The sequence below is a fragment of the Drosophila suzukii genome, chromosome X (assembly GCF_043229965.1).
Source record: "Drosophila suzukii chromosome X, CBGP_Dsuzu_IsoJpt1.0, whole genome shotgun sequence".
NCBI classification, from domain to species: Eukaryota; Metazoa; Arthropoda; class Insecta; order Diptera; family Drosophilidae; genus Drosophila; species Drosophila suzukii.
The window spans coordinates 19685334-19702647 of NC_092084.1; the positions used below are offsets into that span (position 1 = coordinate 19685334).

A 17314-nucleotide genomic window follows, 5' to 3' on the forward strand; every position below is an offset into this window, starting at 1 on the left:
CATTAATAACTCGAAAAGGCTTTTAGAACGCATTTGCATGGCAGCCGCTGCGGCAACAACATTTAATTTGCAACAAAAACAGCCCGCTGACCGCGCTTGCAAATCAAGTTATACAACATTTCAAAATGCAATTTCAGCACACCCGCCTGGCATTTTGCTTTGGCTTTGTCTCTGGGATCCAATTCTATATTTTGTATTTTTTGTTTATGGCAGCCGTACACAAAACAGCTGTGTAAGCCAATAGCGATTAATATTTATGTCTCATACGCCAGCGTTTTGTTGATGTAACTGAGAAATCGGCCATTTGATATGCCACCCTGTCGATAAGAATCGGAGAAATGGGTTCTTGGGTTTGTTTATTTTATAACTCGAGCTTTTGTTACTTTATAGGGTTCCTAGAAATATAGTTTTAATATTGAATTCGTAATTGGGGTTGGAAGATTTAAATCTTATAACTTATACTCAAACATTTTCCGAAACTGTAGTAATAAAGTAAAAAAAAATCTTCTATAACTAGTTCTTCCGAAAAGTATGTTATATAAAATTAGAACAAGCTCCGTTTAATAAGGAGTAACATATTTCTGTTTATAATAAATTTAGAAACAAAATAAAAAAAATAATCCTAACTCAGACTTAGATAAGATATTCATAGTAATAGTTCTATAATTATAGGACTTACAATTTTCCATTACAGTTTGAGCCTGAAACTTCCTGAAGTAATCCAGGTCAACTAATAGTTTAGATGTTATCTATTACACAAGCTTACAAAATATTTTTTTAAGAAGCTCCAAGAAGGATGTTGGGTGTTCCTGGTAGAGTTTGACACCTAGATCACAAAAAAAGGTCAACACATTTTTTTTTTAGATAGGATCATAATCCATGGGTTTCGTGAGGCATTTTTTCTATGCTTAGACCTATGTTTAAACCCCCGAAAACAATGAGATATGGACCCCTAGATCACAAAAAAAAGTCATCCAATTTTTTGTTATAGATAGCCACTACCATAATAAGGATTATGGGATTATGGAGCCCAACCTTGCCTGTAAACTAGTGGTTATTATTAAAACTCCCAAAATCAATGAGAATTGCGGACAATGAGTCAGTCGAGCGCTCTGCTAGGACTTGTTTATTTAAATGTAAGTTCACTTAATGCTAGCTTATGCTATGATTCCTCTCGATCGGTTCTCTCTAGCTATATCTACACATATCCAGAGAAACTGTATGAATATCACAAAGTGTTTTCGATTTTTTGTTTTGGGCTCTGCTGCTGGCAGGTGTTTTTCGCTTTTTTTTTTGTTTGTGTGTGGCAGGTGTGACAGTTGTGGCAGATATGAAGGTGTATATATATATATAAGACTATATATACGGGCTCTGCATACTTTTAGGCATCCGCGTAGTCGATCACATCGGCCAGCTGGACGGTCACATCGCTGCCGCCGGAGTGATCCGAACCGGAGTCCATGTGCTCCATGGCGGCGAGGCTGGCGGCTCCATCGAGGCACTCGAAGCTGCGCCTCCGCTGACCTCTGACCTGTGACCTCTGACTCTGACTGTAGGGCGGCGGTTGGACCGGCTGTACCGGCATGATTTGTCTTTGGTTCCGCGCTGAGGTCAGCTGATTGGGATGGAATTGTGGTGAGTTCTGGAGAGCCTGCCTCAGATCCTTGACGGCCCTCGGCGCCGTCGTTGACCCCTGCGATGTCTGTGCCCCCGAGGGCGGTCGGCTGGTGGGCGTGGCACTTGGGGTGGACCGCCAAACAGGCGTGGCATAACTGGCCACCGTCGACGGTTGCTGTTGTTGTTGTTGCCGGGGCGTGAGGATGCGCATGGGCGTGGCATATTGATATGCCGGTGGCATGTCGTTCGCATCTGCAAAAAAATCATAATATTTAATACCACTCTATAATGGTTTACGATTGTAAAATAAATGTTAGTTACATAGATAAGGTTACATATACAGCTAGAGTTACAAACAACAAGAGTACAGCATACATACACCAACGACTATTATAGAGCGAGAAAGATTGGAACCCGTCACCATGTTTTTTGGGATTGTTTTGGGTATTATTTAACTACGTTTTGTTTTTAGTACCTTTGTGGTTTAATGCGTTCCGCATTTGTGAATTGCCTTTTTGCCCTTGTGTTTGTGAACCGAATCCTGCCAGCGATATTGTGTTTGTGTTTTTGGGTGGGTTTACAATAATTTTGGGTGTTAACTCTACGTGCAAGTGCATAATTATAGTGGGGAAAACACTTGGAAAAAAATATGTGCTATATAGTAAAGTATTTAAAATAGTATTTTTGTTCCATTTGGATTGCATATGGTCCCTTATAACCAGCTGGGTACACTCTTCTTTCCAAAAGGATATCTCAAGTACAAAAATAAACTCTAGCATACATCCAGTGAATCTCGTGTTGCTTACATTTGGTAAAGCTTTTGATTAAGAGTGCTTGATGCTAATATATTATATATTCTGGGGGAAGTATTACTACTTTATATAGGTCTAGATAATCTCTCTCCATAGAGACTTTCGTGTTGATAACATATATCCAGTGCAGCTCAAGTTCAATTATACGTATCCTGCGGACTCTAGTGATTAATTAAATATAATAACCACTTGCCTCTACACACGTAATTATACAAAAAAGATTAAGTGTTATAAATATATATATGTACAAGTTAGATACAGAATCACAGCATCGTTAGCCCAACCAACCAGAAAAGGGGAAGACTAACTAAGGCATTCGGTTGGGATGCGGAAGTAGGGGCCGGATCAGGCTGAGATCCATCGATCCATCCCTGTATGCTGAGCCCAACTTACTAGTGGCATTGAACGGCTCCGAGTAGGTGTCCTCGACGGGATGCAGCGGCGATGAGTAATCGCTGCACATGAGCGGACGCTGCTGGTCGGGCTCCTGGTAGATGGGCTCATCGTCGCTAGGTTGGGGACTTGGAGCGCTGGGCGGTGGACCTGCTGTGGCTGTGTCACTGACCGTGGCCGTGGCACAGGCATAGGCCCCATCCAATGATGGATTTCCATCCAGGTGACACTGCGTTATATGCTCCAGCAGTAGTCTTTCGATCACCGAGGAGTTCTTCGGGAGACTATCGATTATGAAGAAGATTCGTTTGTAGCACTCCTTCTTGCTCAGGCGACCGTTGATTACCTTCAGGATACCCTTCCTGGCGGCATCGCCTTTGGGCAGTTCCAAAGCGCTCTGGTGCAACAGCGCCTTGGTATTCCCATCGATTTCGCACACATCGTTGTTATTGCCACCGGCACCTCCGCCGCCACCTCCTTTGCCGCCAGTGTGCCAGCACCTGACCACGAACACGACTACGGGAACAATCACCAGAGTGGCCACGACAATCGCGCAGGCTATCCACTTGATGGTTAACTTATTGGAATCGCTCAGCTGATCACTGGCCACCTTTGTCGTCCACTGGCCATCGCTGCAATACCGGGTCACATTTCCGCCGCATGCCTCGTTGACGAATCGCCGTACATTCGTACTGGTGGCATTCAGGCATCCCATGTGCTGCTCTGTCACCCGGCACATCACCTCCGACTCCAGGTCGTGATCGGTCAGCTCCGACAGCCAGGCCTTGTTGCAGGAACACTCGTTGCCCACATGCACCTGGTGGACGCGACAGGTGAAGTTCAAGCTGCCCGACTGCGGATTCTGCAGGATGTTGTTGCGGAAACTGCAGTTCGAGGAGCCGATGTTCAGCTCACATCGACCATAATCGTGGAATCGATTGTTCTCGATCTCGACATGATCCGCCTGGCTAACACTCAGCCAATTGGGCTCCACGTGGTTCATCGAGTTGTTGCGGATGAACAGGCTAACGGCGGCTATTTGGATGGCATTCGAACGGATCCTCGAGATTCTGGAAGGGAAATGGATAATGATTTAGTGGTGATTCAATTGGGAATTCGATAAGTAGTTTGATTGGTGATTCTTTTGGTGATTTAAATGGTGATTTAATTGGTGATTCGAATGGTGATTCAATTGGTGATTCTATTAGTGATTCGATTGGTGATTTGATTGGTGATTCATTTGGTGTTCCGATTGGTGATTCAATTGGGGATTCGATAAGTGATTTGATGGGTGGTTCGATAAGTGATTCGATTGGTGATTCGATTGATGATTCGATTGGTGATCAAGGGTTCAACTTACTTGTTGCCAAACATTATCATGGTGGTTATGCCGCTCTGGCTGATTGCCTGGCCCTCGATGGTGCCGATCACCGTGTCCAGAATGGCCACCTTGTCGCTGTGGAGCTTGTTGGTCAGCGCCTGGGTCTCGATTGTCGCAATGTTGCAGCCCTCGATGATCAGCTCCTTGATGCTGGTCACGTCGAAGGCGTTGCTCATGATCGTGGCAATGGTGCAGCGCAGCAGGCTCACCTTGCCCATGGACACCCCAAAGATGCCCAGCTGGTTGATACTCGAGTCCTCTACGCGTAGCTGTGGAATCGATTGATTAGTATCAGGAATCGTAACGATTGTAGTTTGTATTCAAGGAATTAGGAAATAAAAATTATGTTTAAATATTAAATTGAATTCAAATTATAAAAATAACAATATTTATTAAGTTTCAAGTTTTATAAAATTGAACCACAATTTTTTTTAAAGTTTTAAATATAAAAAATATATTTAAATTTCTCTGAACTGAGGGAGCCACACAACAAATATATCTGAATATAATATATATATGATCTACAGTGTAAATTATACATATATAAGGTACATGATGTGTGTGACTTCCTTTGTTTCAAAGGATTTTCAATTAGTATAAACAAAAAAGTATAATTTATCTCTACCTTTTATATTTATTTTGAACTCATAACTTTTATTTGCGCTCCCTGATTAAAATAGGTATATTTAAAAACCCTGGATTTGACACTTACATTTATGCCATACTTGGGATTGCCGGGATTGAAGGCGTTCTTCATCAGATTCAGCTGGTTGATTCGCTTGAGGGAGCAATCCAGATTGGTCATCTGCAGGGCATTGGGGAATACGGTCAGCTGATCGACATCCTCCACCAGCAGTTTGTATTCCGCACCTAGAGTTTTGATTAGAGGTTATTATCCGCCGTGATAAAGTCAAATCTCCACACTAACCTGTCAGGAATTTCTCGCGGAGAAAAACCCTTGAGATATTCCCAATTTCGATGCTGGGATAGCCACCCTTGTTGTGGCTAAAGGCATTGCTGGTTATCTCCACCTGGTCATCCTTCCGCACTCCGATCAGGCCGAAGTAGTTCACCTGGTTGTCCAGGAAGAAGTTCTCGAACATTACGAACTGGGTGCCGACAGTCAGTCGCACCTCAATGTACTTAATGTTCAGCGGCACCATTAATTTATCGTTGAACTCGTTTGAAAGCTGTGAGGGATAAACAATAAGGCATATTGATAAAACACTGGTGACTTAAGCTAAAGTAATATTGGTAATATGTATAAGTATTGCATTAGAGGACAAGTAAAGAATATCACTAGGAAACATGGAAAATACTAAGTGAACTTGATGGATTTCAAGGTTATGGTTTTTTTAATGATTCAAGTTCAAAATATTATAAGAAAGTATCTATCACATTAAAAGTACGATTTTTTTTAGATACATTTTATAAAATCCCCATATTTGCTTAACTTATTTGCTGTAGAAAACAGCATGTTTAAAAATAAAATACCAAAAAATACATTTTAAACCAGTGTTGAGAAATTATTAGGAATTCCAGGCGACATATGTACAAAGTATTTCAAAGCAAGAATTTAGTGCACTTTACTGTGGCTTTCGAGAAATATACATATATCAAGCTATTTAGCACTTCTTTTGGCACAAATGACTCAGAAATTCATAGGCTGTTAAGGACTTTTTTTTGTTTGTAAGAGGAAAACTGGGAGTTGCCAGACACTTGCCATTGCAGTTGCAATTTCTTTTATTTTTTTTTTTTTTTGATGTTGCTGCTGCGGAGTTGCTGTTGCCGGGGGTCTGCGACGCTTGACTTACATTTCTTGCGGTCTGTATCCCTCACTTTTGTGTTATTTTTAAACGCAGTGTCTGCGACAACAACAATAGGAGCTGCAGCAGTACGAGCAACGCCAGCAACACCAGCAACAGCAACACAAACAGCAGCAACATCTGACGACGACGACGACAACAACGGCAACTTGACCGCAACGTTCATTGCTCCATTGAAGAACCCCAACTGGAACTCGAACTCAAACTCGAACCATCACCCCAGGGTGCAATTTTCTCATTAAATTAAGTGAAAATAGTTGCAACTCAAAGTGCTGGCGGTGGATGACGAGATGTCCACCACATAAGGCCGCTAATGACGCTGATGATCTTGTTGTTGATCACGTTGAAGTGAGTGCCCAAGATCTCCTCATTGCGTTAATGAATCTGGATTACCGTGGTGGCCCTCGAGTGAGAATGTAAAGCAGAGCACTTCTCAAGATATCCCAGGGTTTCACAGATTTTTAAGAAGAAATTACAAAGGCTTTTAATTTATCATAGATCATCTGGAAGTGAGTGTACAAAGAACTAAGCTGAGATTACAAAGCTGTTATATTGATACAGCAACAACTACAATCATTAATAATAAGATTGAACCTTGAAACAATAATGTCTTGAAGAAAATTTAATAGCTGAGGGATATTTTATAATAACTTGGTAAGGAAAAGAGTATGGTATTATCACTTCTTTGGATTGGCGATATTTTAAGATAATTACGAGCAGGTCTAAATACATAATATGTTCTATAAAAGTAATACCAACATTTACTTTTCCTTTAGCATTGCAATAATTTATTTGCAATACTATATGTGTTATCCACAATATTCGTAATTCGTTCGATCGATCGCTTTTAAGCTGAATATTTGCTTTCGGACGGCGTAATATATATGGCTGTTTGATTTGTGACTGACTCACAATTGATTCACACTGGCCCGTTTCAATATTCATATCGCCAGGGAGTTCGAGATAATTTACAGACAACTTCGCAATTTACACTTTGCTCATTCTGCTGGCTAACTTTTTTCCAAGAAACAAAAACAGCAATAAAACAAAAAATAAAATATGGCAATGTACTTCAAAACTAAATGGCATAAAACATAAATTAAGCAAGAAACAAAATAAAACTTAAGCTTTGGCGTATTTTTGTATAGATGGTTCTGAACGGAAAAAGTTTGGCATTATAATATGACGAAAGTAATACTAGATACTACTTGAAGTACTGCAGTTGCAGTTCTGCAACGCCTATCAATAAAAACAAAGGTTTCATTTCAAGGACAAATGAAGGTTTTTATAGATTCGGGTTGCTTTGCTTAATTTTTTTAATGGTTAATCACAAGTAGCGCTGAGTTGGGGTCGCAAGTGCCTACGTGCCTTTGGTGGAGACACCACTCCATCTTTTTCCTTCCTTTTCATTCTTTTGTTTACACTTACTGCTTCCAGTTAACTTATATTAACTCAAAATTTTAGCAATCAGTAGGTTACATACACAGAAAAAAATTAATAAGATAGGTTTTCATTCATATGATGAAATTCGGTATCAATTCCATTAAGATAAGGATCGTATTACTGGATATGCTAGCCATCTTGCTCTCTTTTTCTTTTGCGGAGAGTTCCGAATATTGCCGTCTCGCTCTAACCCAGAGAGTTTTTATGCGCTGAATAGCTCTTTTTTCTCTTTCTTCTTCTTTTTCGATTTGCAAAAAATTTTCAAAAAGAGAAAATCGAATAAAAGAACATTTCTTTTGTCAAATTTGTATTATTCAATGGTAGAAATTATACTTAGTACATTTACCATACGAATATCTAATTGCTCCCAACTTTTTTTTCTGTGCAATACCTAGAATTCTAGAATTAGTCCGACTTTCTTATCTTATCAGATACTTTCAACTTACTTCTTGAAATCCAATATATCGCTGCTTTTTTATGAACCAAGTTTGGCTATGTAGATTAAATATCAGACGACAATGCACTTTAGTTTCTAAAAGAGATAATGCCCAATTCGTTTCTGAAAATATATGTATTTTTATCGATTTTCAATGACTAATAGTGTATAAAAAGGTCGGCTTTTCCGTTTTTCAGTTGGCGTAAATCAAATTTGTCATTTCTGTCGTCTTCGCAGTTGCCATAATGGTAAAAAAAAGGGGGTGAGGGCATTGTAATTATAATGCACGCCTCGATCTGAAAAAGTCTGGCCACCTGCTCGTTCGTTTGGCCTCGTTGTTGGTGCCTTGTGGGTTCAATGTCTTTGGGTCTGAATCTGTATCTGAACCTGAATCTGAATCTGTATCTTTAGCCCACAGCTGCATTAGCTTTATCCCTCTTTCGCTTGATTCTTCTTGCCGAGATTTGTGGCCTTCTTTGTTTTTTATTATTTTTTGCCCTCTTCCTTCCTGCTGCCCCAAAACCCCCCCCCCCAACATTTTTTTTCTCTTTCTTTCTTCTCGGTCTGTTTGTTACACGCCTTTGGGCGCAATTTCTTTCAATTGCTCCAGTTTCTCGCTCTTTTCTCCTCCTAAAGAGGAAGTCTCAATTACGTGTGAGTTTTAATTTGCTTGTTTGTCTGACAGACAGTTTTTCCACCCTCTTTCCTCCCCCTTTTCCACAGTGCTTTCCCCCAAACCCCCCCCCCCCCCCCATTCCTCCATTTCATATGGTTTCAAGTTTATGGGAACCATCAGTCGACAAGGAAAAACAAACAAAATTGTGGCCAAAATGTCTGAAAAGTTTATGAAGTTCCATCTCAGTAGACGGCGTCAATATATCGTCACAGATTTATATATATCTTATATACAGATGGAAAAAATATCGCCAGAAATGAGTCATGCATTCTTTCCTTTTAAAATATAAAACAAACTGATATCAAAATGGTGTTTAAATAATTAGGGTACTCAAAAGTACAAGTAAAAATATGATGATACCGAAATGTTTACCTAAAACATGCCTGAGATCATTATAATTTCCGTGAATAATGTCATTTGAGTTTTGTCTTTTTGGAATACCAGTTTTTAATATAATATATAAACTAAATAAGACAAAATTTTTACTATGCATTTTCCCACTGTGTAGATATGGGCCATATATTGAGATCTAGGCTCTATATATAGAACCTCTCACTCACTAACTGATCCAAACCGATCTCTGGGCGCTTTTCTCCAAAAGATTCCGCTCACGATTTTCCCATTTTCCGGACATTTTTCCTCGGCGACAACTTTAAGATATATATATTTTTGGAACGGAATCATATAGTATGGAGTATGGGAGTATGGGAGGATGATCGGGGGGCTGAGGACCGAGGGCGTGGCAGACAAGCGGAAATAGCTGCCGTCGCCTGGCTGGAAGTGCCAAAACCAACAACAGAACATAAATAACCAAACAAAGCCAATTAAAAATAAATTATGATCCACCTCTCGCCCTCTTTTTTGGGTATCTGTATCTGTATCTACATATAAATCTATATATTAAATGAGCCGGGGAAAACTAAAAACCGGAATTCAAACGGCATGCTGGTCACATGGGCGGAAAATTGGAAAAGGACTTTCCCAATCTATTTCCCACACACAGACCCTGTAGCGAATGCATCATCTGGCATCGCTGCATTATTTGTATCTGTGAGATAATACTACCAAGACACGTTCGGATGGCAAATGACTACGTGACCCGCTGTGGAGAATGTCTCATGCAGTTCTTTTCCGATAAGTAAAGCTGGACAGATAAGCCATTCTGGTTATAATATATGTATATATGCCAGTCGGGGGCGTTGCAATGGGTCTATACATCAGTTCTTACCACAAAACTATTGTTAGCGATAAGAAAATGAATAAGAGTTTTCTTAGTGTTGTCTAACGGTCAAACACAAAGTACTTTCCCTGTTATTTTTAGGATTTCCCATATGATCTGCCCATTTAAAGGATTTATAACATTAAGTAGTGGAAAGGAATGGAAAACCACAAGTTGGCAATAAACAAAAAGGTACATTGGAAGTATCTACAGTCCTATGAAGTGCGGAAAACTTGTATAACTCTGAAAAAGAACTGCGGAAATGTTTATTCGTCCGTTTGGCACTGAAATATCTTTCTGTATACAAACATTATAAATTTATGCAGATGAAGAACCACCTTCACCCGCAAAACTAACATTTAAAATATTATTTCTTTTGGCATCTATGTATGGATTTTCATTTTGTAAATGGAAATACAAATATTTATTTCCTTTCCGCTAGCCAAGTAAACTAACTTTGCTTATGGAAACTTTAATTTCCTGCAGTACAAGATTTTTATATCTCAGTAGTGCTTTTATGTATAATAAAAGTTATACGTTCCATATATACATTACAAAAAGTTAAGAACTGACAGGTCCTAAAAACCTTAATGTTTTTATGGTCTGTACAAAGAATTATAAAATTACTCCTATAAACATTGCTGAGAATATGTGGTTTTTAATCTGATAATTATATCATACATAAATTATATCATACCATCACCATTGATTCTGTTAAATGAGACCCATGGGGTCTTGTATTACGTTTACAAAAAGTATGATAATATTATTATGAATATGATATTTGCTCAGTTCCCAAAAAGTAAACCATTCCAAACAGTTTATGTTTATATGGTTTTATGGATTCCCGGTTTACAGTTCACAGATTTCAGTCATGTGCACCCATATTATGTACACACATCAAATGCATATGTTTTGTAAATGTTTCTGTTTCCATTTCCATATCAAAGTGGAAAACGGGGTTTTGATCACTGTGTGTTATATATACAATCGAAAGTTGTTTACCGATTAGCGGAATTATTGGCAAAATTAAAACGAATGCGCATTTTCCGACGCCAGCTATCTATATCTGCACATGTATATCTCGATTTTCCAGCCACCTCCTGGGGCGCCGTCTTCGGATCTTCCACCTCATTGCATTCACACATCTTTTTTCCTACTTCTTCCTCTTGGTCCCACTTTGTTGCTTTATTGTTGCTTTTGTGGAACGAGCATTCAATTTGTGGCAATTGATGGATTTTTAGCAGCTCACAGCCATAACATTTGGTCCCAAGTAGTTTAAGTAGCCATTCGGAATGGGAATTTAAGTAGGCGCATTCCACTAAAACAGAAACACCGAAACGCCAACCCCCCCCCACCACAATTTCCTTTTTCCTTGCAGAGAAAAAAATGTTTGATCTTTTTGGATGGATTTAGATTATGTTGGAAAAAATATAGTAGATAGATGGTGGTTCTTGGAAATATGAAAGGTGAAGTTCAGAAAATTTAGGTTCAACATAGAAATGATAATGTTGAAAATATTTAAATTTTTTTTGGATGGAAAAAGTATAATGGATATATAGATAATGGTTCTTGGAGTTAAAAAAGTTATAGTTCTGAAAAGTTAGGTGAAACACAGAAATGATAATGTTAAAAATGCTAATATTTGGTATCTTAAAATTTCCAGCTTATAATATTTCAGTTGTTTTGGATGGATTTAGTTTGTGTTTAAAAAAATATATAAGAGATAGATAGATATGGGGTTCTTGGAATTATGAAAGCTTAAGTTCTAAAATTTAGATAAATACAGAAATGATAATTTTAAAAATGCTAGTATTTGGAATTTCCAGCTTAGAATATTACAGTTTTTATACCCGTTACTCGTAGAGTAAAAGGGTATACTAGATTCGTCGGAAAGTATGTAACAGGCAGAAGGAAGCCTTTCCGACCCCATAAAGTATATATATTCTTGATCAGGATCACTAGCCGAGTCGATCTAGCCATGTCCGTCTGTCCGTCTGTCCGTCTGTCCGTCTGTCCGTCTGTCTGTCCGGATGAACGCTGAGATCTCGGAAACTATGAGAGCTAGGCTATTGAAATTTGGCGTACAGATTCCTGAGCTTCTTACGCAGCGCAAGTTTGTTTCAGTAGACTGCCACGCCCACTCTAACGCCCACAAACTGCCAAAAACTGTAACTCCTACAGTTTTGATGCTAGATAGAAAATTTTAACTGAAATGTATTGTTTTTATCAATACCTATCGATTGACCCAAAAAAAAGTTTGCCACGCCCACTTAAACGCCCACAAACCGCGAAAGCCTGTGACGCCCACAATTTGCATGCTAGATAAAAGATGTTAACTGAAATGTATTGGTGTCGTCAATACCTATCGATTGATCCAAAAATAAATTTGCCACGCCCACTCCAACGCCCATAACGCTTAAATCTGTCTACCGCCGGTAGGTGGCGCATTTTAATCTCGCTTTGTTGCTTGCATATCTCCATTTCCCTTTGAGTAACGGGTATCTGATAGTCGAGGTACTCGACTATAGCGTTCTTCCTTGTTTTGGATGGATTTGGTTTATGTTGGAAAAATATAATAGATTATAGAATTATGAGTGTTTAGGTTCTGAAAATGTAGGTTGAACACAGAAAATATAATGTTGAAAATTCTTATATTTGGTATCTTAAAATTTCCAGATTAGAATATTTCAGTTTTGAAGAGGCGAGTTAAAAAAGTGGGGGTAGGTAAATGTCAAGAAATGGTTTTTAAACAATAATACTTTTTTTCAGTGTACCCCTTCTTTTTTGCCTGTCATATCATTAAACTGATTTTGCTTTTAGAAGTTCTGTCCATTTTTTTCGGTGTTTTCCAGCTGCCGACACTATATTAGAGGTCTTTTTGGCTTATTACTGTCAATCCATAGATTTCAGTGGGGGGGGGGATGGGTAGGAAAAGTGGGTGGAATGCATTTCCACTTGGCTTTGTTCTCTATCCGTTTTCGGTTTTCATTTCGCTTTCTGTTCGGTTCGGTTTCTCTTTCTGTTTTCGATAGTCCGTCCACTTTGCACATAGAAAACTGAACTGCAGGCCCACGCAGCAAATAAATAAAATTCTGTATCTACAAGATGACGACACATGCGGCGCACACACTCACTCAATCGCTCACAAAGGAAAGATAAGTGGAGGGTGAAAGGGAAAGGCGGAGAAAGGGGGAGGGAGGAGGGGAAAAAGTGTCACCCACATCCGCTGGAAAAAGTATCTAAGATCACTCAATTACCGAGGAAGTGCGGAATTCAATGACTTTGGGAACGATAGGAGGTATATCTGCATCTAATATGGAATTTGGAGATATATTTTTAGGCAAAGCCAACAAAACAACAATGTTTAATATCTTCTACATAGATAGTAGACCTATATACATATGTATCTTTCGAGAACATATAAGTATTTGTATTATTGATTACTGATTTATGAATAGCTCTTAGTTCTTTGAACTGCAGTCTGATTTGTTTTAACATATGTGATAATAAATAAAGCAAACCATTTCATGTAGTACATGTGTATGTAAAGCAGAATTCACTCTTTAATTTAATGTTTTTATAACCGCATACATATAGTTCAAATAATTAAAACGACCTTGTTATTTCTGTTAATCGAAGTAAAGCTCTTTTCAATTAAAAATGCCTAGTATAACATTAAGTGCTTGTGACGTCTAATCTGAGTGTGTATATTAACCAAACAATTATTAATTACAGTTTCTTATCATTGTGGAAATAAAACTGCGTTACAATCACTTTCGTTTTCTATATGAACAGTATTATCAGTTCTTTCTATACTAACTATTTTAAGAATTACTGAACAGTAATGATTTTTGTTATAAGAGGCATTTTAAGGGTAAGTGCTTCTAAATAACTCACTATTTGTATTCCAGTTTATATATAGGTTATTTATTCATCATTATAAATTCGAATATACTTCTGAGATATACATATGTATCATATACGAAATATTTTTTGTGACTGATCATATTTAAAAATATTATAATATACTACCTGAATGTCTTGGTATTAGGGTCACCCCAATGCGATAAAGATTGGTATCTAGTGCCTGATAAAATTCGAAATTTATATATTCTATAAGAATCCGATTCTGGGGAATCGGCCATAAATTCAGCCTGCAATCACTTGCACTTGCTGGCTCTTTTTAATTGTTTTTTTTTTCGGAGAGCCCCAGAGAGCAGCAATGAATACACACGAATACACGCACACCTGACTCATTAGCATAACCTGTCGAACGGGTTGGTGTGTGAGGGGGGGGTTACCTGGTACTGCCTTATAGAGGAGGCGGCAAGAGGAAGAGGGAGTGGCGACGGCGACGGCGCCGCCTTCTTTCATTTTATTCTTTCATTCATTTTATTTTGCACGCATCTCTGGCTTTTGTTTACATTTCGCTTCGGCGTGCTATTAATCAAAAAGTCTCGAAAAGCATTTCCAAACAGCGAGTTTCCCTCAAGTACGGAAAGCAGAGGAAAACTATAATTTACCCCAAATTCCAGGGTCGAAAACTTAAGTACATTTCGGCCAGCAATAGAAAAAATAATTGCATTTAGGCAGAGATTATCTTTATAGAGGATATATATTATTGTATATTTTAAATATACAATATTTTGTAAACATATTGATGTGGAAGTTTACATTTTCCAATATTATCAAATATTTTATTTGTTTTTTAGCTATGTTACTCATATCTAAATCAAATATGACCCATTTCTCAAGTATTTGTTGCTTAAAGTAGGACCCAAATAAAATATGTTTTGATAAGAAGGGGTGATATGCATATTAAAATATGTATAACTTGACTCATAATTAATAACCAACTCAGCAAAGATTTTGTTTACAAGTTTTGGGCTCTACACTATAAGTCATATCCCATTTACATATGTATGTTTTCGGCAAAGTGCATTACATAAATCATAAGTACTTGCAGCAAAATACACAAGGCGCTGAAACTATATTTTCCATTTCCCATCGTCGGGTCGTTACAAAATCCATCTACTAAGTCAACAAGAGTCGGAGGAAAACCAAACTGACTCTTGATTTTGTATGCGCTCACTTATCGCCGCTACTGTCAGGCTCTTCGTCTTTATCAGCACCCCTCGGGTTCTATCATATGTATTTTTGCCTTCCTTTGTTCTACCCGCCTGTCTTGGTGCGTTTTATTATAGTTTACTCTAGCAGTTAGCTGTTAAAAGCCCCCTCAAATGCAAAAAATGTACAAGAGCAATAAATCGAATGATTTATAATAATAATTGATTATTAGTTCTTATCAACTTAAGGTACTCAATTTTCTAAGTGATTTTTGCTTCCGAAGTCAATTATACTCAATCATAATTAATACTTTAAATTTCTTATAGCATTATAGCTTATAGCTTTTCTAAAAAGCATACGTTCAAGCACTTTATCTAAAATCGACAATATAAAACAAATAATTTATATTTATAAATAAATTCCTCATTCAATGGTAATAGCTTTGCTACGAAGCATTTATTTTAAAACATTACTCAACACTATCAAAAAACACAAACTCCCAATTTAGTAAAATTTAAAAAAAAATATGTAAGTGAAGTGGTTATTTTTAGTCTACGATAACATTAAATAAATATATAATTATTATTTTATATTTTAGTACATACTATGAGCAATTGTTTTAAAAAGTGTATCACTGCTGGCAAATGCGCCCAGTGTTGTTAAGCCTTTGTTAATAACCGCAATGCGAAAAAATGCGATCATTTGCCCAACATTTTCTTGGCAAACGCAGTTTAACAAAACCATAAACAAGCAAGATTTTCCATACATAATAATAATAAATGTTAATTTACTTCAAAATGTCACACAAAAAACAGATACAAGCCTTCACACTTTTCGCTAATTGGAAAAGCAAGGTTAACGAATTTAGGAGTGCCCACAGAAACAGTGTTACATGTTTCAGTGCGATCTCTTTGTCTTTTTCACTTTCAATGCAAGTGTTTTGAGGCTCAAAAACAAAAGTCTCGGAAGAGAAGATAAGCCCGCAGACTTGGCAAAAGTTCAGTTGCAGCATTGATAGTAGATTCAATCCTTAGAAAATTCTGGACTTTAAGAGCTTTCTTTCTTGGCTTTCTTAGTCATGCGTTTTCTAATTCTAAAAGCCGAATGCACACCTGAAGCTTTTTTTCTTGGGTTTTAGTTAGTAAAAAAGTAGTATTGTTTATGGTTAAACATATTTAATTTAAAGAGATGGTTTTTGCATTTTTTTTAGATCTACATATATAAAAACCTCCTTATATTTTATTTTATTGTATCTTTTATATAGTTTTTTCAACGTTAGAACTATTATTTTATCATTTTTGTTGTCTAAAACCCTTCATTTAAATTGATAATATAAAAACTAGAGTGTTAAGACGTCGTGCTGCCATCAAAATATATCGAATCGATGACCAATTAAGTAATATTAAAAACCGCTTTTGTCTGGCTGCGGTTATGAGCGGTATCGAAACCGAAACTCACCGTTTTGTTCAGCTTGAAGTCGCAGATGGCCTTGAGATGGTTGCAGAAACAGTGGCTGCAGAGGTCCTCCCTGTTCTCCCGACTCCCCTGGTGGGCGGGGTCCTGCCCCCCACCGATCTGCGAATGGCTCCAGCCCCAACTGGGCAGTCGATCGTAGCGCTCCGGATAGGCAAATGCACCCAATATCGAAATTACGATAATGAGACATGTCAGTGCTATGCATTTCGAATTCATTATGTTTGTTTTCTCGAATCTTGGGATCTTCTTCACTTTTTTTTCACTGTTGTTTATAACAATTTCGTTTTCGTTTTGGCAATGAATTTTCTCAGTAAAAAAACGTTAGGGGGCACTTTACACTATAGCCCTCTTTCTTTTTGGCGATCAGCGATCTTATAACACATATTAATGCGGATCTTCGTCATCCACAGAAATATTTTAGAACATCAATAGGAAAAAAAGAAACAAAAATATAAAAAAAAAGAACGCCCCGAGTCTCGGTTGTGAAGAAATAACCCGCACGTTCAACTTGTTGCTTTCCCGTTGGCAGTTCGTCCGGTAATAAAACGATCGAGCGCTACTCGTTCGCCGTTCCACTCTCGGGTACCAAGTGAGAGTTATAATAGCGCTCTCTCGGGTCTATGTATATACCAATACAGTGGTTCGTCATCGCATGCGTACTACACTGCGAGGATCGGGGAAGAGGTTATAAATACACATACGATACCAACGACAAATGGAATAAATAATACAAAGGTGTTATCTGTAATTTCAAGGGCTTCATTATACCTTTTTTACATTTTAAAATATCATAATAACATCTAATTATAATCATATGTACATGATTCCCAACTGGTTCTAGTCCACTTTTTTCTAAGAAAAAAAATCCAATCATTATAGGCCTTAAGTTGACAAATACGCTTTCTACAAAAAAAAAGAGTTCGCAAAAACAAGCATATATGTACTTTAGTTACGGGATATAAAAT

General features: G+C 37.8%; 2 protein-coding genes across 3 annotated transcripts in view; one reads left to right on the forward strand and one right to left on the reverse strand.

Moving 5' to 3' along the window:
• hiw (MYC binding protein highwire) overlaps positions 1 to 17314 on the forward strand; it is a 56644-nt gene that overhangs the window by 25306 nt on the left and 14024 nt on the right. The window lies entirely within an intron of this gene.
• Positions 1096 to 16897, reverse strand: be (ben). Of its 2 annotated transcripts, XR_010654874.2 has the most exons (7): positions 16332 to 16897; positions 5132 to 5393; positions 4916 to 5073; positions 4183 to 4472; positions 3169 to 3892; positions 2823 to 3106; positions 1583 to 1869 (listed from the first exon to the last, which is right to left on the reverse strand). XR_010654874.2 is itself a non-coding variant. In XM_017068485.4 (6 exons), the coding sequence occupies exons 1-6, from the start codon at positions 16563 to 16565 to the stop codon at positions 1382 to 1384; spliced, it is 2502 nt and encodes an 833-aa protein (XP_016923974.2). In that variant the 5' UTR covers positions 16566 to 16897; the 3' UTR covers positions 1096 to 1381. The 2 variants fall into 2 exon arrangements, 1 of the variants encoding a protein (XP_016923974.2); XM_017068485.4 differs by having other exon boundaries at positions 1096 to 1869; positions 2823 to 3892.